A 24,746-nucleotide genomic window follows, 5' to 3' on the forward strand; every position below is an offset into this window, starting at 1 on the left:
CAAACAAAATGTTGGAAACCTCTGCCCATACCAGTTTTCTGGCTCAGCTCTGAGAAAGTATCATATAGGACAGTGCTTAAATACCTTACAACTTGTGAGTCTTTTCCTCACAACTGTTCATGGATGGAGGACACAAAAAGAGATGCTTTTCTTCTAATAAGGTATATTCAAGTTCACACTTCATATTATTTTAAAGAACTACTGCTTTTACCAACACTGAGTATGCTTTTATAGACAAGACCTCAAAGGAGACTTCATTTTTAAAGACACTCCTGAAAGAAAGGTCCCTTTACATTAAAAGTTCAGCCAACAAAAGAATCAATGCAGTAGAAGTCACCATCCATTCTCTGCAAACTAGGTCGTTGCAGAGAATGATTCATATGTTAAAGGGACTTTTAAAAAAGCTAGAATTTCGTTTTTCATATTTGAAGCTTGTTATTAAAAGACTTCCACGCTACAACGCCAAGACTGCTAAGTGCTGTTAGATGGTAACACTTCATTACACAAGCTTGGACATATAGACCTAGGAGAGAATAACCATTCCAAGAGTATATGTATGCAGTTCTTCATTAAAATCTAAGCAGCAATAATACAGGGCAAAAAGTCTCAGTCAGAAACTTAAGAAGGTAATTCTGCAGATCCTCTGTAAGATCATTTACTAAGAGACAGTTTCCAGCTTTAAGGGCTCGTCTATATTCTTGTCTGTGCCTTTGGATAGAAGCTGTTGCCAAACCAACACAGAATGCCAGCCAAACATCCACGCAAGTTACTTGTGCTCCTAGCAAACTAAACGTGTACAGCCTGATGGGGAATTGAACACAGACAGGCAAGGCAACTTATTTCTACAGTGCAGACACAGGATTTTTATGGAGGTAAGGTAGTCATAAAAGTTCCTCTGCCCCACCCTGTTTTTTTCCCACAAGGTGTTAAAAAACAAAAAAGTATATATAGTTACCATCTTTTGCAGGTAGTGTTTTTCCCCTGTTAGCAGTCAGAAAGTTGGCCTCAGAAGCATTGTCTTTTTTTGCCATATTTAAGCCTACAAAAAGAAAATATACAATTAAACACAGAGAGCCCAACAAACAGTAACTTTACAGGAAAGTCACGTTCAAAAACCATTTGACGGATTTGCAGATTAGTAGGTGCATGGATAAAACAGATTAAACTGTTCATTTCCTTCAACTCTGGATAAATAGGCAGAACAAGGCAGCAGAACTGTTCTGACAGAGAAGCACAAATATTAAAGCCCTTAACACGTTAAACCAGTCCAAACTATCTTGCCAAACAATAAGCAGCAAGCTATTAAAGTTTACATTGAAGGGTTCTACTTAAACCTTCCATGCTTTGACATCTCTTTTATACACAACATTCACTTTTATAGTGCTTATGATATACTATTCACAAGTCTTAATTTCACAACTTAAAGCAGCATTAAAGCATTACAGACAAAAGTCGAGAGAGAGGTCTGAGACCAAATTATCATTCAGCCTACAAATAACGGAGGAAGTACACCGGCACAACTTTTAAGAGCCTAACTCTTACAGCAGCAATGTTGTGATAAGCATATAGACTGGTACTGCCATGTAAATTGTAATCTGTGAACAGTCACTTTGCCTTTCTGACAGTCTCTAACTCAATGAAGAACAAGCTTATCTGTGATTTATACCCTCCCTGTCATCAAAGAAAAAAAAAAAAAAATCACATCTTTTTTATTTAACTAGATTGCTCATCTTAATTCAGCTACAGGGACTCAACTAGTCTGCAAATGTACTGTATTTTCCAAAATGTTATGGCTCTGTCATTAAGGCATCAGATCAGAAACCTAGTGTTTGTGACTGGTAACATGTGCCTCAATTTCATCACAGTAATCCTTTTCATAAAAGCCTGAAAGAGACCTATTATCACCAATCTACTGGATTACTCAAATCCTGCAGAATCAAATCAGATCTGAAAATCTCTATACAGTACTACATTTTACTTTGCAGCTTATAACCACAGCTACAAAAAGCATATTAATTTTTCTTGGATCACCACAAAGCAGGTTTTTTTGCAGGCACAAAGTTGAAAGGAAAGAAATGTAACTTGGTAACAGATGTAAAACCCTGAAAAACAAAAGTTCTGCCTCTGCAGCTTTGCCCACCTACTCCTGCCAGTGAATCAGCCCACCACATGAATTCTAATGGACCTTTTGACACAACAACGTCTCACAAAAGGCAGAGCTTCCAGAGCGCTGCTATTGGATGGATCTGCTAGACAGATGCTGGATAACCTGCTTGGAGTTCTACCTAAAACAAAGTATCAAATGCTTAAAATTTACAAAGAAAAGGGAGTTTATGAATTAAACGGTCTGGAACACATCGTCTGTGACAAAGGAAGCGGCCCTTCCCGTTAAATAAGTTACAAACAGATCACAACAAACTGAATCAAACACTGAAAAATACTGAACAGAAAATGTCAGCTTAGACCAGCTCCTAAGCAACATGCCTAACAAACCCATTATTCTGAGTAGCTCTTTATGCAAGATGACCATTTATAAATAGCTTAGATCTTCTGCTAATTGTAAATAACCATAACCAAAGCTTACTTCCCCCTCAATCTACATACAGAAGAGTTACGTAAGTTATCCAAAATGCATCTCTTCTACTAGCCCTGCACATTGCTTTTGTACCCTGTGTATTACTGATCAAGAGTACAGTGCTTTGAGGTGCTTGAGTAAATTCAAAGAGAAGGTATGCATATCTTCCACCTCTTAAGCTGTGCTGTCTTTGTATGAGTCACCTCCACAGGCTTCCAAAGGCAAAAGATCATGCCAGTATCATGGATTTAATGACATTATTATGTAGGCAGCCAGACACAGGGACAGACTATGCATGGTGAGCACTGTACACAACAGGGAAGAGTCTGTGCTCCAAATACCTTGGCAACTAAAGAGAGTGAAAAGATGCACCATTTTTACTTCACGAGGAGGGAGCTTACACAGAAGGATGAAGTAATTTGAGTAAATTACTACAGAAACCAAACCAGAGCCAGAGACTGAGCCTGTAATTCCAATCAGGAGACTGAGGCCTTATTACAAGGACATGCTTTCTCTTCTAATTTGCCTCTGGTTTTACTCAGATAACTTAATTAGCAGATAAAACACAATCAGTTAAATAGTTTCTTGATCATTTTGCCAGAAAATAAATTAAATTCCTTCACTCTCTATCCATAAGGGTACATACAGATTAGTTTCTAGATTTTCACTGATTTCAGTGAGATGTTTCAAGTTCCCCAGGAAGATCTTAGTAAATGGAATCACATTAAAAGGAATCACATTAGACATTTAACTGATATCAGAATCAGAAATTACTTCTAATGTCTCAAGAGTAAATGTAGCAGTGAAAAAAAAAACCTCACTTTTTTTTTTTCCTTAATAGGGTATGTAAAGTCTATAATCTGTCATAGCACAACAGATCACTATAACCACTGAACAGCTACACATCACACCCTTCCAGTACCAGTTTACAAGAAGCTTACAACTTCTAATAAAGAGAACATGTAGTTAACATCATCTTCTCATCCCAAGTGATGAACTAATTCCAAACAAGTCAAGATTTACAGCACTGGTGCCAATTCTTGAAGGTTAGTATCTCTCTAGCCTGCCTCAGCATACAAGGAAATACTCACCAGAGTTGACTTTGGAAGTTACGTGCGTCACGTCTATTTTCTTGGATTTGACAGAAGGTGAAGACCGCACGGAAGAACGTCGTACCAAGCTTTTTTTGTGATCAGAGGCCTTGCTTATTTTAGAAAGAGGTGCAAAGATACCTGCAGAGGAAATTGTTATGTGCCAAAAAAGAACCAGAGCTAACATTAACCTAATGCAACTTTCCAGCTGCTGTCTCTTAACATCAACCAATTTAGGCAGTTTTTCAGCTGTGACCATAGTTTGCTGTGCTGTCAAAGGACTTGTGGGGTAGGGAGGACTAGCTCAAATGAACAGTGAAATCAAAAGGCTTGTTAAGCCATTTGAATAGAGTCAATTCAGGAAATCACTAAAACTATCAATTAGTGCCTTTTTGTCCTGATGGTAACATTCAGTCTCCACTCTTATAAAACACAGAACTTTGTGCATCATGAGTGCCCACAACACACCAATTCAAATACCTCCAACTGAGGGTTAGGAAACATCTGTGAGTGGCAATCCCATAAAAAAAGAGGATAAAGCAGGTAAAGAAATGTGGCCATTGTCATTACAACGTAAAAAGCTTCAGTGATATAGATGGAAAACTAGGAAAGATGATGATCTCACACTGGAAATAACCAGAAATAACTAGCAATTTCAACTGGATGGCTGTTTCAGTGAGTTTGTAAATAGTCGCAGCCAAACCACTAGGAACAGTTAAGAGAATCAATAAATGAACCAAACAAAGCACTACAAAGAAAAGCAACAGATTTTGTTGTCTGTTTTTATTGCCCCAAAAGGTTTGTTTTCTAACTTTTTTTTTTTTAACTGAGGCTTTTAAAAAATTATGGGAAAAAAAAGGTAAAGGTTATATACCGCGTTTCGGTGCACACTTGAAGTACTGGACTCTTCCAACACTTCCGTTGTTCTTGCCCTCTGGTTCATCCAGCTCTATGCCAGCCCACTGGCCACTGGCAAATTCCGTTGTGCCACAAAATCTTAATGTACCCACCTGACACAAAAAGCATCAACACAGAATGACTTTGTTAAACAAATGCGGCTCATGACGATATAGTCTAGATTATGAAGCAGGCAGCAAGTCATCTCTAAGCCCCTAATCAGAACAGAGAAATACAAACAACCACCTCCCTTGACGCTCACCATCCCCATCTGTCATTGACAGACCATGCATTTTCCAAAATGCCCCGAGTCTTTCTGTGTGTATTTTGTGTTAAACAAAAGCAGCAGTTATTAATGGATCTCAGAGAAGGCAAGGATTAGGGAGCAAGCACTACTTTGCAACACAACTCCAAGTCAGCAAGGTACAGGAGCAAATGCCTAACAAGAAGTTTTACTTTCAAGGCCTTCCACACCAACAGGTTCCAGAACCACGGCTAGATATCTTGCTGAATTGGAGATTCCGTGGAAATACCAGCTAAAAAATTCTGTACAGATATATGTATATAAAAATGAATATGTACAGATACATGTATATAAATGTAAGTATATTTTTTAATATATTGCAAAGGTTATGGGGTAAGCTTTAGAGAATACTTAATCTTTTTTGGGGGAGAGACAAAAAAAATAATCATGTATTCCGTCCTTATGATTAAACAAAACTTAAAAAGCCAGCAAATGTTATGACATTTTTCTGCTGTTTCAATATATACTATGTAGATTCTGATCAGATAAGTATATCAAGAATATCCAGAGAGACCAGTCTTCCTGGCAGACTTCAGTCTCCACAAACAAACATTATAAGCTCACCTACTTCACCAAACGGGGGAGGAATAACTAACAGAGGTGCACTTAACATTGATTTAAATTCACTTTTATATTTGATTTTTAAATTAGTTTTAGCAGGAAAAACCTTTGATCTTCCAGTTCCTCAGTTTTCATTATCTCATGTGACCTTAATACTATTAGTTCATCTTTCACTATGACTTCACTGTCTAATCCAGCCCTCAGAGAATAAACTGACGGAAATCATTCCTTTTTTCTTTACTATAAAACCTTCCAGCTACTCTTTTTAACGTTCTGTAAATAAATACATGTGACCCAGAGTCTGTTCTTTTTTAACTCTGAAGATCTTCTTTAAACTTGACTGTCCTTGTTCAACAAGGACAAGTGCAGAGTCCTGCACCTGGGGAGGAACAACCCCACGCACCAGTACAGGCTGGGAGTCAAACTGCTGAAGAGCAGCTCTGCAGAGAGAGACCTGAGTGTCCCGATTGATAATAAGCTAAATATGAGCCAGTAATGTGCTCTCGTGGCCAAGAAGGCCAATGGCATCCTGGGATGCATCAAGAACAGTGTGGCCAGCAGGTCAAGGGAGGTTCTTCTCCCTCTCTACTCTGCCCTGGTAAAGCCTCATCTGGAGTCCTGTGTCCAGTTCTGGGCTCCTCAGCTCAAGAGGGACAGGGAACTGCTGGAGAGAGTCCAGCACAGGGCCACCAAGATGATCAGGGCACTGGAACACCTTTCATATGAGGAAAGGCTGCGGGAACTGGGGCTGTTTAGTCTGGAGGAGACTGAGGGGAGATCTCATTAACATTTATAAACATCTAAAGGGTGGGTGTCAGGAGGTTGGGACATCCCTTTTTTCTATTGTAGCTAGCAACAGGACAAGGCGTAATGGGATGAAGCTGGAACACAAAAAGTTCCACTTAAATATAAGAAAAACCTATTTCACTGTTCAGGTGAGGGAGCAGTGGAACAGGCTGCCCAGAGGGGTTGTGGAGTCTCCCTCCTTGGAGGTCTTCAAGACCCACCTGGACATGTTCCTATGCGACCTGATCTAGATGAACCTGCTTCTGCAGGGGGGTTGGACTAGATGATCTCTAAAGGTCCCTTCCAACCCCTACCATTCTATGATTCTATGATTCTATGACTATGGTGGTTTAGCCCTGGCTGGATGCCCACCAAGTTGTTCTAGCACTCCCCTTCCTCAACTGGACAGGGGAGAAAGAAATATAACAAGCAAACTTTGTGAGTTGACATACAGATGGAGAGATCACTCAGCAATTAGCGTCACGGGCAAAACAGACTCAAATTGGGGAGAAATGGTTTGATTTATTAATGAACAGTCAAAACAGAGCAGGGAGACAAGAAATAAAACCAAATCTTAAAACACCTCCCCCCACCCCTCCTTCTTCTCAGGACTCTCCTTCCTTCCCCCCTAGCAGCTCAGGGGATGGGGGTTGCAGTCAGTTCATTACAGACAGACTTTGCTGCTGCTTCTTCTCAGGGAGAGGCCTCCTCACACTTCCCACTGCTACAGTGTGGGGTCTTTCCCATGGGATACAGTTCCTCACAAACTGCTCCAGCATGGGGCCTCCCACAGGGGCAGCTCCTCACACCCTGCCCCAACATGGGTCATCCACAGGGAGAACAGTCCTTCAGGTATCTACTGCTCCAGCCTGAGTCCCTCACAGGATCACGTCCTGACAGCAAATCTGCTCTGGCGTGGGCTCCTCTCTCCCCATGGGCTCCCAGGCCTGTCTTAGAATTGACTGGCATTAGCCCTATCAGCTACAGGGGAAGCTTCTGGCAGCTCTTTGTTTAAAGAAGCCACCCCTATAGCCCCTCTGCTACCAAAACGTGGCCCAAGCAAAAACCGCTGCATTGTTACAGGTAGGTACATCACACTTATCTAGATTCAGACTTCGTAGATACAAACCAAGACCAAATTCAGCCAGAAGAAACTGAGCCAAGCAGCCTAACAGACTCCAGCACTCCAGGCATCAGCCAAAAGGCACTTACTGAACAGAGAGAAGAGACCAGCAGGCATCTTAAAACTGGAGGCAGAGATGGCAGAACTGAGGGTCCAGTTTTGCAAGAACCCTAGAACTTGCACAAGCAAGGAACAGAGGACATCTTGCACATAAGAAATATGGGAGGAACAAGAAAAAAAGAAAGTTTTCTCCCAGCTACCTGTTTCCCTGCACTCACATTTCATTGAGCATCTAATCAGATAACATATAACCTCACACAGCAGAAGCCAGAGAAGCTGAGGGACCCCAAATCATGTACGCAAACACACCTGCTTATGCAGCTTCCTACTCTGTCAGGCAACTAGAATGAGAGGCATAGGAGCAATCAAGAGACAAATCCATTTTCCTCTGGCATCTACTGTACTTGGCTTTCAAGCTTCATTAAAGCTGATGCATTAGGAGACTGCAAAAGCAGGAAAGAGAACAGGAATCCATAAAGTTCGCTCATAAAGGTGCTGTCATTCCAGTGCTCTCATCCCAGCTCTCATGTTCTGGAAATGAGAACGGATCCAAGAACAGGTTAAGAATTGGGCACCGTTTCCATCACCCTGTTCTCACTTTGCTCCACCCTGCCCACATTTATGAGTATCAAGGGGAAGACAAGGAAGTGGTGTGTGAGCAATGTAGAACAGCTCCTTGCACACACACAGAGGAAGGAAGAAAAGGAGACGTGGAAAAGGAAGACCAAAAAGCATAATTCTATTCCCCCTTTCCATCTGCTGTATGACAGCTTTGGCTCCCTTAAAAAAAGCTTTAGCAGCAGAAAAACAGCTTCCAAGAACTTCTTAAAAAACACTGTAATAGCCTACTCAATCATAAAAAAAAAACCCCACACCTAAACCAAACCCAGGAAGCTTTATCCACACACAGTAAGCACATGATAGTACAGTTCTATGGGCCTCACTTGGAGGAACGATACACAAGAGGATTCATTTCTTCCCGTTCTTGTTTTCAAGCTTCTATTACCTTGCAGTTATATTATCTCCCTTTGCTTTCAATGTGATATGGCTTTCTGTAAAAGAAACTTCCATCAACTTTCTTGTTGTCTTTAAAGCATAAGCAGCTTCTTGTATAGAGTTCAGTTAAAATGCCTTCCATACAGCTGGTGATTCCTTCACTTTTCCTGACCCAATTTGAAGAGTACACCAAATGCAAACACAGAATGGAAGCTGCTTTGCACTCTTGGTGGGGGTCACCATTAAAAACTTCAGAAATCATACCAGAAAGACTATTAAAAGTAAAGCTACTGAAACATAAATTTTGCTCACAAATGCTTTCAATATTTACCAGGAAAAAAAAATATTTGAAATCTTTAAAAGAGCACTCTTAAATCCTTTCAGAGCTCTTGCTATCATGGCACATAAAAGGCACGAATACTTACTGCAATAGCAATTTTACATTTTTCAAATTCTCTTTATTTTTTTTACGTGCCTAGCAAGAGAGTGTCTTGAAAGCTACTCACGTTTGAGCTGGACCGCTATTAGCTACATTATCTTATACTTCCACAGAATCATCTAACAACCCCATTGGCAGAGCACTGCTTCAAAGATTTTAGCTGCATTGCACCAGTGAAATTGGGTTACTACAGGCTAAGGAGAATTAAAGTTCTCTTCTTCTGCCTTCTGGAAACTGTCAGGGGTAAATCACAAATGCATACTTCTAACTGAGAGCTGGGCAGCTCACAAAATCGTCTGTAAATTTTACCATCGTTTTGATGTGACACCAAAAACGTTAGTTAAAGCTGAACCATGCTCAGGCACTACAGGAGACTGTTACAAAATCATGCAGACACAAAATGCAGACTGTGCCTGTCAAAACAGCTTTTCATAGTAGTGACTTTCTTTAACATACAACTCTTCAACTCATCACTTTCTCAAAGCACATTCTTACTTCTATCCAGAGTTCATACCTTTTGAAAAGTATTTTAGACCCTCAAATTTGAGATACATTTCCCAAGGGGTAAGTAAATTGAGCGTGCAGAAATTATGAGGGTAGTATCAGATTGCTCAACGTACCTTCTGTCCTGCAATAACAACACGATCTCCTAGTTTCAGGCCAAGTGATAAAAGCATGGCCTTGCCTGTGACATGATCATAGTTTGGAATCATGGCTTTTGAGATGTCACACGAGAGAGGCACTGCGTCCAGTAAGATCTGCTTGATTTCTTTTGCACTGGCTGCTGCATCTGCCATTTCCAGGGGCATATCTACTGGATCAGGAACCACATCTGCCGGAATCTGCCCTTTGTCGTTCTGTTGAAACAACACAGTGCAGGATGAAAAGTTGTGATAACAGCAACTTGATTAGGTGACACTATAGCAGTTTCTAAAGTTTTTAATCCTCTTCATTAGAATACTTTTCCTAGAGTATACACAACCATAAAAACATCCACATTTTCAAAGGAAGATGCCAAAACATCCCCAGTTACAGAACCTAGGATTTACAGTGACTTATTTTCACAAGTCCTAAGTCCTTTGGTAACTTACCAAAATTTTTAATCTAATGAACATCATTAGTACTCAGAACACATGAAAAAAACACCTGCATACAGCTGTGTATCTGAACACAGATGTAAAAAAGTAAGCAAAAATTCTGGTCTGTGATGCCGATACTGTAAAACTAACACCTCCCACATAATTTATCTTTACCCAGTGTGTAGTTTACTCCTTAGTGAGCCCTATTCCAAATGTAAGGTGGGATTTATATTAATATATGTTGTATGTACAGAAGACACAAAGTTGATGGCTCACATAAATAGGTTTTTATCAACTTGAATAAATCTGTTCAAGTTGATTTAGATACATAAGAGAAATTAAGGACGAAGTTGTGTCCAAACACTTCCTGTTCCCAGAGAGAAGTGACCGTGACTCTCTGTATGTGCCATGTGACACTCACTCTAGACCAGAGTTGTTGGAGTATCAGCTAGAGTTAACCTTAACTCAAGGCCTGACAGCAAGATTGTTGAGCTGTCTGGCTGCTACAAGGGCAAGCTATACCTGCAACAAAGGCATTGGCAATGGATCTTCACATATCTGCCAATTTTCACAAAGTCTGTGGAAACGTAATTATCTCAGTCTTCCAAACCTCTCTCAAGTGAGTCCCTGTACTTAGAAATTACCAGGAGCTCAAAGAGTGTATGATGCACAGCAAGACTGTATCTGCTTTGTTTCCTTAACAAAAACAAAACAAAACAAAAAGCCCCACTAGAAGCTTAACCTTCCCTGGGCCTCCTATAAATCTCCCTGTCTCAGCCCTAGAAAACTATAATCCTTACTCAGTATTTACACTCCGCTGTCCTCATATAAGCAAACTCTACATGCTGTCTTTGGTCAGAACTTTATTGCAGAACTGATGAATCAAAAACCTACCATCCCTTAAAAAAAATCTACAGTCCTTCTGTAAGTAAAAGTTCAGAGTCATTCCAGTCTGAATACCTTATAAACAGGAGATAGCTGTGTTAAGATTGAGCAGAGAGTTTGGTTTGAGTTGGTTTTAGTTATCACTTCAGCAGTTGTTGCTGTCAGATTGGTCCTCAGTTGAGCCTACCAGGTGCCCTGCTAATCTGTGTGTCACACAAGGTCGGGGACAGAGCAGAGGCAAGAAGGCAAAAGTTGGCACAGTGCCAGAGGACCACTTTTCACAAGGGCAGAGCCACCTTTTGCCAACTCAGAATGCCTGTGCTACTACAAAGTCATATTTCTGGTGACAACAGACTCTTAAACACGCAGCTGCCACTGAATTTAAAACATATACATGCACACTAAATAATGAGACAAAAACCCCCAGCATTTTTAGAGATCTGGATTGAATAGCATGAACTGTATAAACAATGACGTTCAAGAAGATTTCACACCAGCAGTGACACACAAAATAATGACTTTTGAGTACTCTTAAAACAATTATAATTGTTCATTAAAAAAAAAAACCCTACTCTGAACCCTCAGAAAAAATCAGAACTCAAGATCCATGGCTAGACACATCCAGCAACACTTTCCACTAGAACTCAGGCCTATTATTTGTTAGTAAGCAGAGCAGTTAATGTTTCTTTTATTACCAATTACTTATGCTAAGACTGAGTTTACTGCTAAGCAATATGCTGCATCTCTGAAGGTCACAGATTGTGCTCCTATGTTTCTGAAAAGAAACCACTGCCAGGGCAAGTGTTGGAAAACACAAAGGAGGATTAATAAATCAAAGTTCAAGCAACAAATAGAAGAACATCTTGGAAGTGATTTAACTAATGAACTAGGCTGTGACACAAAACCACAAACCAACACACGAGTATGACAAGGTATACAAAATCATACACTATGAGTTATAAATAATTTTTCTGAGGTACTGTCACTCCATGTGACACATTTTTAACTAACCAAAATCCTAGACAGGCTGTTCAATACTTCCAAGTGCTTCTTTAACCTTTCGGTGGATCTACAACTTAACTCCTTACCCTAAAGGCAGGATTTGCTCCATGTTCCAGTAAACACTTGACAGCTCCTGTACACAGGTTAAATGCAGCAATGTGCAAAGCTGTTCCAAAATCAAAATCACTACAGGTGGCATCCACATCTGCAATTAGACATCACATGTGAGGTATACAGGTCTTTTATGTGAACATTTTACTCTACAGATTCCTTGAGAGGACATTCATTTTTACAGGCTATGTTAACATTTACATAAAGACACCATTATTTATGTACTGAATGCATGAGAAATAACTCTACATAGAATATCAAACTTATCTGCATCTGTTTATTCATACCATGAACCAGTCTGGAAGATAAGCATTTACTTTCATTCATTTTACAATGCTGATGACTTAACTGCAAAGCTGCTGCTATCCAGGATGCCCGATCTACTCTGCTAAGTTGGTAAGTTTAGGTTTAAATTTAAATAATATTTTTGAAATAATGATATTTTATTGCTTGCAGCTGTTAAGATGAAATCCACCTTTAACAAGTTGTTTTCCTTTGTGAGCAGGTAGTGAGGCAAGGGAAAACGGATTGTATCTCTGCTTTAACTTGATTTAATTACCAATGGCCAAGAACAAAGAGCAAGCCGGTGATTTTTATAATTCCTTTGCTTTCAAAGAATTGCCACTGTAAAGGGTCTTGCACCAATAGTTTGGAAAATGAAGCACTGCATTTGACTAGAAGATTTAGCAGAATATGTTTCTATCATCTGTTCTCGATCCATCTTTCAATCTGCTATGAAGTTATTTCTGTTCTAGAAGATTGGAGTTTCAATGTTGATTTAGTTTTTGGCTCCTCTCCTAAACACAAGAGATGTCAGTTTGTGACAAATATGTGTATGACTGTTAATTTAAAATGCCAGCTGATCTAATACACAAACAAAAACAATGTCCCCATTTGAAATCCTGGTGAGGAATGTAAAACCTTTCCACCACCTTAGGGCTGTAACAGTCTCCTAGTATTTTCTAGTACTAATCTCTGTCCCAAGGGCAACCAGCCCTTCTGACAATGTCATAAACAAAGTATGCACCTGCCGTATCAACAGCCTGATATAGTTACAATAAACTGATTTTTTGGGAGCAAATAAAACATCGACATATATAGAAGATATTGAAATATATATGTCTGTATACATATGCCAACTTTACGTATGCTAATAAAGATTGACTCTGAATTTTATAAAGATCAATGGTAACAATTTGGGGATCAAACATTTTACAATTTAATTTGGGATCAACAGTTGCACAGCTGCACTAATATGATGACAAACTTAGCCATTTTAAATTCAGTTGGTACATGCATGAAAAGGACAGCATTCACGGGATGCAATCGTCACGACAGCCACCTAGGCAGAGGTGCAAATGACCATTACCAGTTTGAAACTAAGGAGGAGCTCTGTGATTGTACACCACTATTGAAACTTCTGTGTTTAATAAAGTTACCAAGCATTTTCTGTACACGTGGGAATCAACACGTAGAAATACTAATGTCAGTTACTGAGTCAGCAAGAGTTGCTTATATTCCTATTTTAAAAAGTAACTGATGTGTATTTTGTTGGTTTTTTTTTTTTTAATTAGACTATTGTGACTCCCTCAGACTTGTAAGCTTCATGCTCAGGGTTTTTAAACACCATTTTCATACAGTTTTGTTTTAGGTCTAACTTGGCATAGTACAGGCAACAGAAAGAAATATATTTATAGCAAATGTTACCCAGTAACTACCCCCAAACTATCCAGGGGAAATGAAGGAATGATCTGTCATTAGCTAGCCATGGAACTTACAGTCATTGTCTAACAGCACCACACAATATTTCTAATTCTTAAGCCTTTAACAAATTTTGTATTTAAAACACTTAAGAACCAACTGGCTCTCTATTCTAAAACCTGAGGAGCAAATCAGTGTAAGGAATTCAACTGCATAAAGGAAATACTTCCTTTTGATTTACTGCTGAACTATCTGTGGTACTGGCTGTTCCACAATTCACAGAATCACAGAATCTCAAGGGCTGGAAGGCACCTCAAAAGATCATCTAGTCCCACCCTCCTTCCAGACCAGGACCACCTAGAGTAGGTCACACAGGAATTCATCGAGGTGCATTTTGCATGTCTCCAGAGAAGGAGACTCCGCAACCCATTTGGGCAGCCTGTTCCAGTGCTCCATCACCCTCACAGGGAAGGAATTCTTCCTTGTATTTCTTTGGAATCTCTTATGTTCCAGCTTGTACAACTGAAGTCTCAGAGCCAGTGTACCTCTGTCTTGAAAAGTTATTTATACATAAGCAACCATTCCTTCTCCAGGTTAATATGGATCTATGCAAGGCACATTTGCCTTCTACATCCATCCTCCCCTCTCTGCAAAATGCCTGACAAAGAACAGAGCTAAGATTATTCTTTCTTTTCTATGATTCTATGATTCTTTTCATTCAGGCCATCCACTGTATTCATGTCACAGCAGAAGTCATTTTATACATTTTATGAGGTTAAAAAAAAAAAAAAATCACATGCTTATCCAAGAATTGCCAACTGCCAAGGCATTTCACCAGAGTGGTTTCCTTGGAAATACAAGCACATTCCCACCCCTTCTTCAGGCACCACACCGGAGGAGATGAGAACACCAAATGCAAATGAAGTCTGAAAAAAGAACTGGACCACCAAAATGGGATGTGGACTTAACTAGTGTGGAGCCTTATTTTGGCTTTTGTTTTCAATCTACACTTCTTACCTCTTAAGCACCTTGTACCGGTAACAGTGCTGTTGAACAACTACCTCCACAGCGATTCAAGATATAGTAAGCAAGCCTTGTGTACTCGAAAAACCTATCATATTGTCAGAATTTTGGTACAGAGTCTTTAGCTACAACTAGCTAAAAAAGGGCATTAGTCATTTTGCAAAATGGCACAATCAAAAGGATAATTCAGTAGAACTAATTAACATTTGTACCATTTTTGTGTTAAAATTGCTTACTGGTTTTGATATCCTGACTAAATTAGGAACAAACAGCTCTGGATCACAATCATTTCTCTATTTCCATTTGCATTAGTATAAAAAGGGCTTGAATTATCAATCCTTCATATCATCATTCCAAAAGGTATCATCTAGTGTGTCAAACACTGAAGTCAAACTGTTCCTACACACGACCTTCTAGATAGCAAAGACATGGAAAAAGTGAGCATGTCAAAGTCGCTTCAGTCACTAACATGCCATTGCCAAATTCCCACTTCTCTTTTACCTTTCTCCCAAATTTTCAAACATACTTCTCAATGTTTAAGGAATCTTAAGAACCCTAAGAATTTACCAGGAAAAGCAACATATTTCTTTTTCTGCATGCATTCTCTCAGTCCTTAACAACTTAGAATGAACCTGCTCGCTCTGTTCTATCAGACTCTTCTCTATCACCTTGCACAAAGCTCAGATTTAAAAACCAGCAATGGAATTGGTGCAGTAAACCACAAAAATAAAAATAAAAAGGGTAAGAGAAAAATTAACCTGGGCTGACTAAAACGATAAGAAGTTGGAATTATTTATGTATAGTGGGTAAACAAACCCCACACTTACACCACTACACACAAACTTAGGCTCAACAGAGGAACAAAATGCAGATCACAACAAGGAAAAAAAAAAAGTAACAGTGCCTACCTTTTGGCTTTGCATTTTTCAAAATAACACTAATAAGTTCTGGAACATCAAAGTAGGCAGCATAATGCAAGGCATTCATGTTTGTCCAGCGGCTGCGTAAGCTGCTGTCGGCACCCAAATCAATAAGCTGCGTCGCAAATTTTACAGCCGTTTCAACATCACCTGCAAGGGAAATTTTGTAAAGTGGGCATTAGAAGTTTGTTTGACTCAAAAAAACAGGCATATGCTTATGTGTAACATGTAAGGTACACTAAACTCTTAAAGCTCACAGAAGAACAACTGCTCTGCCTTTCTTTTCAGGATTAAGGGGGGATCTTATTAACATTTACAAATATCTAAATGGTGGGTGTCAGTAGGCTGGGGCATCCCTTTTTTCTATTCTATCTAGTGACAGGACAAGAGGTAATGGGATGAAGCTGGAACACAAAAAGTTCCATTTAAACCTAAGAAAAAACTATTTCACTGTTCAGGTGAGGGAGTCCTGGCACAGGCTGCCCGGAGGGGTTGTGGAGTCTCCTTCCTTGGAGGTCTTCAAGACCCGCCTGGACATGTTCCTATGCGACCTGATCTAGGTGGATCAGCTTCTGCAGGGGATTTGGACTAGATGATCTCTAAAGGTCCCTTCCAACCCCTACTGTTCTATGATTCTGTGACTAAGATGCAGAAATCCTTGCCTTTTACCCTAAAGGGTCGAAAACTTTACTATAGTATTTAATAACGCTACCTGTTCTAATGTAAATAATGTGTCACCCATCAAAGCCGGGGATTTTACTATCTGATAGAAGAAAAAATAATTACACGCCCCAGTGCTGAAGTTTTAACATAAAACATATGCCAACACCAGAAAAGCTAACCTATGCCAGAAACTTAGTTCAAACTCAGAGGAGAACTGTGTTTGGCTCAACAAAAAACATAGCACAACACAGAGAAGCTAAGTGTTCATTTAGAGTTAAATATGCTCTTATTTCCAGTACTTATTATGATAAGAATGCAAACAATGATTATCATGGCATAATCAGGGTGAATAAAAAATAAAACCAAGAACAGCCAGTTATCTAAACGTTCCAGTTCCACTGATCTAGGAAAAATGTTGTTAGCTTAGTTCATAGTTTGCATCTCAGCCTGAAATAGCCTTTACAGTAAATATATGTTTAAGCTGGTCCTATCGTCTGCAATTCCTATTACCCCTAACTCAACTTACTCCCAACTGCCACAGCCACAACTGTGCTACAGTTCTGTATCTTCCTTCCTGATGGCTAAAACCAAGCACTAAAACAAAACAAAAAATGTATGTCAAGGAAAAATTCTGTATATCAGTGGGATTAGTCTCCGTGAATTAATTAGGTTTTTACAACTATGACAACATTCCTTTACTCACCAATACCATGAGCCCCTGATTTACAAGTGTAATGCAAGAGAGTCATGTCAGTCAATCCATCTCTGTCATTCACATTGCAACCCCTTTTGATGATCTGAGAGACAAGTGGAAAACAAGCACATTTTAACCCTGGCGTATCTCTTATATCAGCATTACTCAGTTATTTCAGATATATTGACTCCTGGATCCATTTCAACAGCTAATAGCAAAGCCTCCTGCCAGAGCAGACTGCAACTGCAGAACTGAGCAACACACACAAATGTAATACATAGTATTATATCAGTATCATTAATCTTCATTGTTTACAGATTTTAAAGCTTCTTTACATTATTACTTCTAACACACATCTCACAGGCTGAAAAGTTAACTGCTTAACTGAACAACAGTGTAACAACACCATTTATGAAGTCTCTCCCCTTGCTCTTTGATATCTCGGTCAGTCCCATGTGTCGTGTCTCCCCCACCCAAAATAATGCACACCTCTCCTACCCCCCATTATACTACAGTATGAAGAATGTTTCCTATACTTCCCTACCCATTTAGAAAAGCCTGTAATCCAGAAGCAAAATAAGAAACTAGGTTGGGATTTCTATAAACAAGGTGTCTCCTGAAAGCAGCCTATTGCAGGTTGCAGTGGGGTTTCAGCTCCTCACTCATTTTGTGCCTTGGAAACCAGGCTTCGCTATAACTTCACATATTGGAGTTGATGATTACTGGTAAGTAAGAAACTGAAACACCAAGGTGAAAGGTCTCTAAACAACTGCTTTGAGAAGAATTACTGTTTCTACTACCTAGCCAACCATACAGAATTTTTAGCCATCATCTTTCCCTTTACAAATGAAAGCTGCCAATATGTGGAACAAAAAGCACTGATCAGTAACTACTTGTTAAAAGACAAACAACTGTATCTGGTTTACAGTTAACTCTGATTCTGAATGAACTGGTTTTATTTGTTGACAACACAGCGTTTCTTTGACACTGAGAGCATTCAAGGATCTTCGTTTATACCTCACCTCATTCCCAATAATATCAATATTCTGTTGGACCTGTGGAACCCACTGTCTTAAGATAGCAAACAATTCAGAAACTGATGTTTTGGGATTGAAAAGTATTTCCTGGCATGCGGCATCATTGGGATCAAAGAAGGAAAACTCTGTAAAAGAAAAACAAAAAAGAAGAAACCATTAGGTACCACTGAAAGTTTTCACATGCACCTAGTTTTTCAAACTCAGAGGCAAAGAATTGCAGAGTCATGTCACTACTAATCACACTGGAAAATCAGAATGTGGAATTCATCTAGAAAATTTTCTTTAACATCTGGTATTTTTTTTTCCTTTAATACTAAGGTCTTGCTTACACTTCTGAAAAAGCTTTGAATGGTGCTGCAAGACACTGTTTAGGCAAGGACTAACAGAGATGTGCAGTGATTATGCCAGTAAGGGTTGACCCTTGCTTTAAGCTAGCCAAAGACTGCTGATACTAAGCTGCTCCCCAGCGCAGACAAGCCTTGTGATCTCCTGGTGATTAAATGCCTACGTGATTTCTCTATATACTACAAGACATGTCTTTTCCTTCTTCATCCATCACAACTTACCTAAGATATACCAAAATATTAACACCTGCACAAATTGGGAAGGCATTGACAGCCACCACGATTTCCAGTATTTCATGAATGTATCAATCCCAGCTGGTGGCAGCTGCACATAACATATCTTGAACTTTTTAAAACATCTTTTAAAAATGAAGTCACCAAATCAAAACTAGAAAAAAAATCCCACATCTGTTTTTAAGATTTTAAGCCTCATGTTGCTGCAGGCAACCCAAAGGATGTGTGCAAAAGCTACCTTATTATTAAACATGGCATTGCCATGTATATACATGGTGTGCATACATATACACATGTTGTATTTTACACTTGGGGAACTCCTTCCAACCCTGGAAAATTATATGGAAGAATCTGAATAGCAGTGGCTATTAGGAGAAGGAACTGAAGCAGAACCTACTGTCATCAGCAAATAACTGAATCATAGAAACCACTGAACTTTTACCCTTGCTGCAGCTATCAGGGAGCTGCCTTTTAAAAAGGTTTCAAACAAATGTACAACATTAGCTCACATTAGGCACAGACACAAGGCTTTGGAAACAGATGTACAGGTTAAGTAAAATGGAGCATCAGCCATCTGGGTGTGTGACATGGTGTAAACTACCTCTGCATGAATCATCATATCTTTTCCTCAAAAAAAGAGCACACATGAAGGTCGCTTCCTGGCTAGCTTGAGTTCTTCTAACTGCATTGCCTCCATTCAACAAGAATGAAAAGGACAACTTCACTGATATTCAGAATGTATTTTTATTTGCTCCTATCATACTAAAAAAAAAGCAAACCCCTTATCTCCCATCCCTATCCAAAGACCGTTACTTACTTACATCCTATGTATAAACACAAATTTACTGATTTATCTACTAATATTTAACTCCTGTACAAACCACAGTTGATTTCACCCTGAAAGCTATGAAGCATACAGAAAACTTGCTGACAAGATTAATGATCTGACACAAGGTGCATGATTCTTACTATACCAGGAAGCTTTCTACTCACTAACCTGAACCAAATTACATACCAGAAATCAACTCTAACAGACAGTTACAATCAGCACACTAGGGCAAAAAAACTGAGAATATATTAAGCATTAGTAACAACCATAAAAAATGCTCAGCTGTAGTGTTTGTAAACCAAAGCAATGTTACAGAAAATCTGTTAAAACAAAAAGTTCCATGAAAGGATGACAAAGGCACCTACACACTTTACAATATTACCTTCTCTACCTCTGTCTTTCCCATGCCTTAATTACAGGGCTAAACTGTTTTAAGGGAAAACAAATGCATTTAGTGCAATGACCAAGAATCTTTGTTGTGGTTTAACCTTCTTTGTCTAGACTCAGTAACATTATTGTTACACAGGTGACAATGACCTCTGACATAAGCAATGAGAAGGCAGAGACTCAGTCAGACAGACAGCAGCAATACTGCACTGTTAGCAGAAGACATCACTAAATATTTAAATAAGAATCAATGAAAATTTTCCAAGGGAGACGAGAGCAGGATGGAATCAATCACAGTGGTACTTATTGCAGAATAGGATGGACAAGATACAAGAACGGGGCTAAACCATGTAGAGACGCATGTTCATGTACATCACAAGAAACTGTCACATTTCCAACAAGTATGTTTTGGTTTACATCTACTGAAAAATGTCTGGCAAAGAAGGTTAAGATGTTCCTTGTTGATAATTGAAGAGCTACCAGGACATTCATTTAAAAGTAGTATGACATGTTAGAGGAACCCCTTGAGTTCGAAATATATCTGTCTTTGCAGTGTACCTTAGTTTTAAAACATAAAACATTGATTCTTTTATCAATCTGAATAGCACACACCATCCCAAACAAACTCACTGGGAGTGAGAAAGTCAAGCCTGTGTAACTGTTAATAGCTACAATAACAATAATGCATATGCTTAATATCCCATTTACACAGTCATCAAGAATTTCAAGAATGCTGAGTCTGTCAAAGAGAGAACATTACAATGTGACAGAACATTACATTGCGAGGCTGAGGGAGCACTGGAACAGGCTGCCCAGGTAGGGTGTGAAGTCTCCTCGGGAGGCATTCAAAACCCACCTGGATGTGTGTGACCTACTCTAGGCGGTCCTGCTCTGGCAGGACGGGTGGAGTTGATGATCTTTCAAAGTCCCTTCCAACCCTTAAGATTCTGTGATTGTGTTATTTATTTTTCCTGAATACAGCCAATTACTGTAATCAATGCATGGGGAAGGTGCAGGAGGTAATTTTTAAGGTATATTGATGCTGTTGACACCTTCTGTAATATTGAACGGGATTATAATTGTAGCTATCTATGTAGATCCTTACCTACAGTGATATTTTAACATGTGAGATATTCTTGTTTAAAATGTTACCACAATTTGTACACATGAAGATGATTTAACATTACTTCAAAAGCTGATCACTGATACTCGCTCATTTCACAGTCCTCACTTCCACAAACATCTACCCTTCCAACAGAAATATCCCCCTATAGTCTACTGTTTACACGCTGAAAAGGCAAGGAAAAGTGTAACTCCAGAGGTTCTAAATGTGACGTAGCTATTTAACTACATTTCATTACAGCAATTTTACATCTTAATGCAATATGGACTTCAAACTTGAAATGTAGAAAACCTACAAACGTCTGACCACACACACAGAAGAAACAGTAAGAAGGAAATTATAATTTAAAATGTATGCAATAATAAAGACGGAAAAAGCATGAGTCTCCATCTTTCATTTCCTCTGAAAACAGAGGATTCATTTAACAAACAGTAAGCTTTCTCAGAAAAAGAAAGAATAAATTCAGAGTTGATAGCTTTTCATAAAATTTGTCTTTTCAGATTTATTCTCTGCTGGTCACAAATTCATTTTCTGTTCAAAGGACATACCACAGTCTGAAGGCATTGGTGCTGCAGCAACAGAGAAAGTAACTGTTGTTTCAGAATTTGGGAACAAGAACTGTCCTCCTTCAATGAGGGACTCTCCTTCTAAGGGAGGTTCTGGGAGATCCTCTATGGTCATCTTCTAGAAAGCCACTTCAGGAGGGAAAAAAAAAAATGAACAAATAACTTCATTAGAAATACTTTGGATTAGTTCTACTGTAGTAAGGTGTAATGTGCAATGACGTTAAAATCTTTCCTTTTTTCAAACAAACTTGCTATCACTATGTTTTTACAAACAAAGTCAATTAGTGAAAGCTAGTAGAGTTTGGTGTCAAGGATAGCCAACTTCTAGTTTTGGCTACATTGCTAGACTTGCATGGTACTAATGGAAAATATGACCTTTCTCCCCAGTTTTTCACTTGAGCAGCAATGCAAATAAAAACACTATAATTTGTAGCCACATGGCGATGATGAGTGGATTTGTGTGTTTTACAGCTTTATGAGAATGTGAAGCATCGAGTGCCTGCCCTCAGACTCTGCGTGCATATTCCCTTCCTTCACCACGAGCAAGAAGGTGCTACGAGCTACCACCCTCTCCTCTTTCCAAATTCTCAGCACTTTAATCTTCCCACACAAAGCTGCAGACAATTCATCATCGCATGATTCACTCCTGGACTCATGATTCCATATCAGCTCCTTTCCCAGCTTCTCCTCACTGTGTTTTAAAATAGCATACTTACCACAGTGTTTGAAGTTTCACCCTGATGTTATTTCCAGTCAACTTTTCAGGGCTTAGAGCAACCTAGGAGAGAGAAGAAAGATTAAATGACCATACAGAGTTATAGTGACATTTTCTAACAAGGCCTAGTTACATTATAGTTACGGTTCACATGCTAAGATCAGAGGAGAGCTGGCTGCCACTTGTAAGACACCCATTCAGGCAAATTCAGTAACAGATAAAAACCCCACATTATTCTTAATAGAAACAGACAGTACTGCACTACCGGAGACTACATCTCACAGCTGAAAAACTCCATCTTGAATTTTCATAAGCAAACACCCAAGGTTAAAGCAGTGCTTCTACTAAAACAACCTAAATTTTTATTCTTGAGATTGCTATTGTTTTATTAATCTATACACATGAATAAACAGGAAAATGTGGGCTGTTTCTGAGACTTATTGGGGTTTTCTACCTTAGACACAACAAGCTATGTGAACAGATTTACTCTAATATTTCCTCAAATAAATTTGATAATCTATGTGGGAAACTCTCATAATCTACATTCTACTACAAAAGGCATTTCAGCAGTGGATTACAGATGCTCATCTTCAAGTAAATGAAAACCTCCTCTTCTTGCACACCATGCACAGCTCACCCTGTCCTCAACATGGAAAAGAGGTCCACATGAAAAACACTCTTTTTTCTCCAACTAGCTTATATCCTCAGTCTTATGCAACTGTACAAATGCATGTGCTGGCACAGAGGGAGGATCATGAAGGAGGCTGCTGGGAAGGGCAGCACTATTTCTTCCCACGGCATTATCAAATTGCATCGGCTTAGGCATTCTTAGATTCAACAAGGCCAAAAATATCACTAATTATTTCAATTATTATTTTCATCTAGTGAGGAAAAGTTAAGAGTTTACATTTTGAATGGCTTTATAGTCATCATGAACACAACATCAATGGCTTTCTTGTATGAGGGACTAGAAAGTCTCTTAAGCTTCAAGTGACTAATTAAATCTCTTCTGCAGGGCAACAGTGAAATGGAATTGCTAACGTCTGCTATTTGTTCAGAGACTATGGCAAAACAAAACAAAGCTTTGTAAAACACATGAACCCACAACAGTTTTTGACAAGTAGCACATCGGACACTCGCAGGAAAAGGAACAATAATATGCATGAGTACAAAAGAGATGATAGCTGAACCAGTTAAGTTAGAAAAAGACAGGAAAGGAATTAGAAGCATTTTGCACAGTGTTGTCAAGACAACACTGAAAAAGCAAGAAACAAAAAATAACCCCACAGCATAAAGAGGCCAAACCTGACTGAGCAGAAGGAAACAGGAAGAGGTCAGATTTGTAAACTACGATGACAGAAGTTGCAGAAACTAGAAATCAGCAGAGACTTTTGAAAATCAATACCAAAAAAAGACAGTTTATTGCACACAGAGCATGAGATCTAACAGAAAAAAAAATCTGTTTGCAAGTATCCAGGGCACCTTTTACTCTGAGGGGCAAGAGGGGAGAACACAATCTGTCACATGAATGAAAAGAATTCAGCACAATCTGCCAGAGCAAAACAGGCAGGAAAGGACCCATGTTACTCGATGGGAGATATGAAGACCCAAGCACTACAGTGCATATGCCAACCTGACTCCATAAAGAATGGCTTCAAGTTGACACTAGTGTCAACACCCCCTGACCTAAGTGTGCACATCCTTACAGCATGGGATTTTAATTTGCATCTAGAAATATATTACCCTGTCGTGACACTGTACCGAACCATTTAAAGTCAAGGCAGCAACACGTTCTGCACCCATGACTACCTCCAGAGACTGCTCGTTCAGGTATAAGAATATCACAATCAGTTAACATCCCACACACATCTCTGGAAAAGCAAAAGGAAAGCAAAAGGTTGAAAGCTATTGAAAAGAAAGGGAAAAGACAAAGACACTGTCCTCCTAATGACTTCTGTTTCAAGCAAAACCGAAACTGCCTGAGATATTAATATCGAAGACATACAGACTCAGGTGGGATGTCCTGGTGAAATGGAATGCAAGGTCTTCCATCAGTGCAATGATTTCCCTACATTAGTGGGATAAGTTTAGACAGACAGAAAGAAACAGAGAAATTCAAAAGAAAGGTTGGAATTTTCCCATTCAATAGCATTGTCCAACTATCACAAAGTACAGTTTAACATCGCAGAGAGTATCACACTTATTTGGCAGTCATTCTACCTTCTAACTGAATTAAACTCAAAAATGATAAACAGAAATACCGTGGAGGGGAAAAAAAAAATAAATTTTGAAGGCATCATCAGACCACTGAATGGGGCAACTACAGGTTTCCAGATACATCACAGAAAAGTGTATGGTACACCTGCATATCGATAACGTTTTTTTAAAAAGCACAAATACAGGATCCAATTTCTTCACGTACGCCAGATTTTGTAATTTGCAATTGGTGTTAAAGCACAAAGTTTTCCTGCAAGTGCTATAAAAAATTTGCAAATGCTACAGCACTTCAAGTGATGGAATACAATTGTGCCAGGGCTTTGACAGCTGAAAGTGATGCTCATTTGGACAATAACTATGTATAATTGATTACTTCTGAGTACT

At 39.1% G+C, this 24,746-nt stretch overlaps 1 protein-coding gene across 1 annotated transcript in view; it reads right to left on the minus strand.

Annotated features, from left to right (window-relative positions):
* CLIP4 (CAP-Gly domain containing linker protein family member 4) overlaps nucleotides 1-24,746 on the minus strand; it is a 36,208-nt gene that overhangs the window by 10,679 nt on the left and 783 nt on the right. The window contains exons 2-11 of the mRNA XM_061990178.1: nucleotides 22,147-22,208; nucleotides 21,413-21,559; nucleotides 17,933-18,072; nucleotides 16,920-17,013; nucleotides 15,542-15,703; nucleotides 11,885-12,003; nucleotides 9,453-9,689; nucleotides 4,541-4,676; nucleotides 3,667-3,807; nucleotides 956-1,039 (exon numbers count right to left, since the gene is read on the minus strand). Coding sequence (XP_061846162.1) covers nucleotides 956-1,039; nucleotides 3,667-3,807; nucleotides 4,541-4,676; nucleotides 9,453-9,689; nucleotides 11,885-12,003; nucleotides 15,542-15,703; nucleotides 16,920-17,013; nucleotides 17,933-18,072; nucleotides 21,413-21,545 — 1,246 coding nt within the window. The 5' untranslated portion in view covers nucleotides 21,546-21,559; nucleotides 22,147-22,208. The remainder of the gene's footprint in view (nucleotides 1-955; nucleotides 1,040-3,666; nucleotides 3,808-4,540; nucleotides 4,677-9,452; nucleotides 9,690-11,884; nucleotides 12,004-15,541; nucleotides 15,704-16,919; nucleotides 17,014-17,932; nucleotides 18,073-21,412; nucleotides 21,560-22,146; nucleotides 22,209-24,746) is intronic.

This window comes from Colius striatus, chromosome 2, assembly GCF_028858725.1.
Source record: "Colius striatus isolate bColStr4 chromosome 2, bColStr4.1.hap1, whole genome shotgun sequence".
Taxonomy (NCBI): Eukaryota; Metazoa; Chordata; class Aves; order Coliiformes; family Coliidae; genus Colius; species Colius striatus.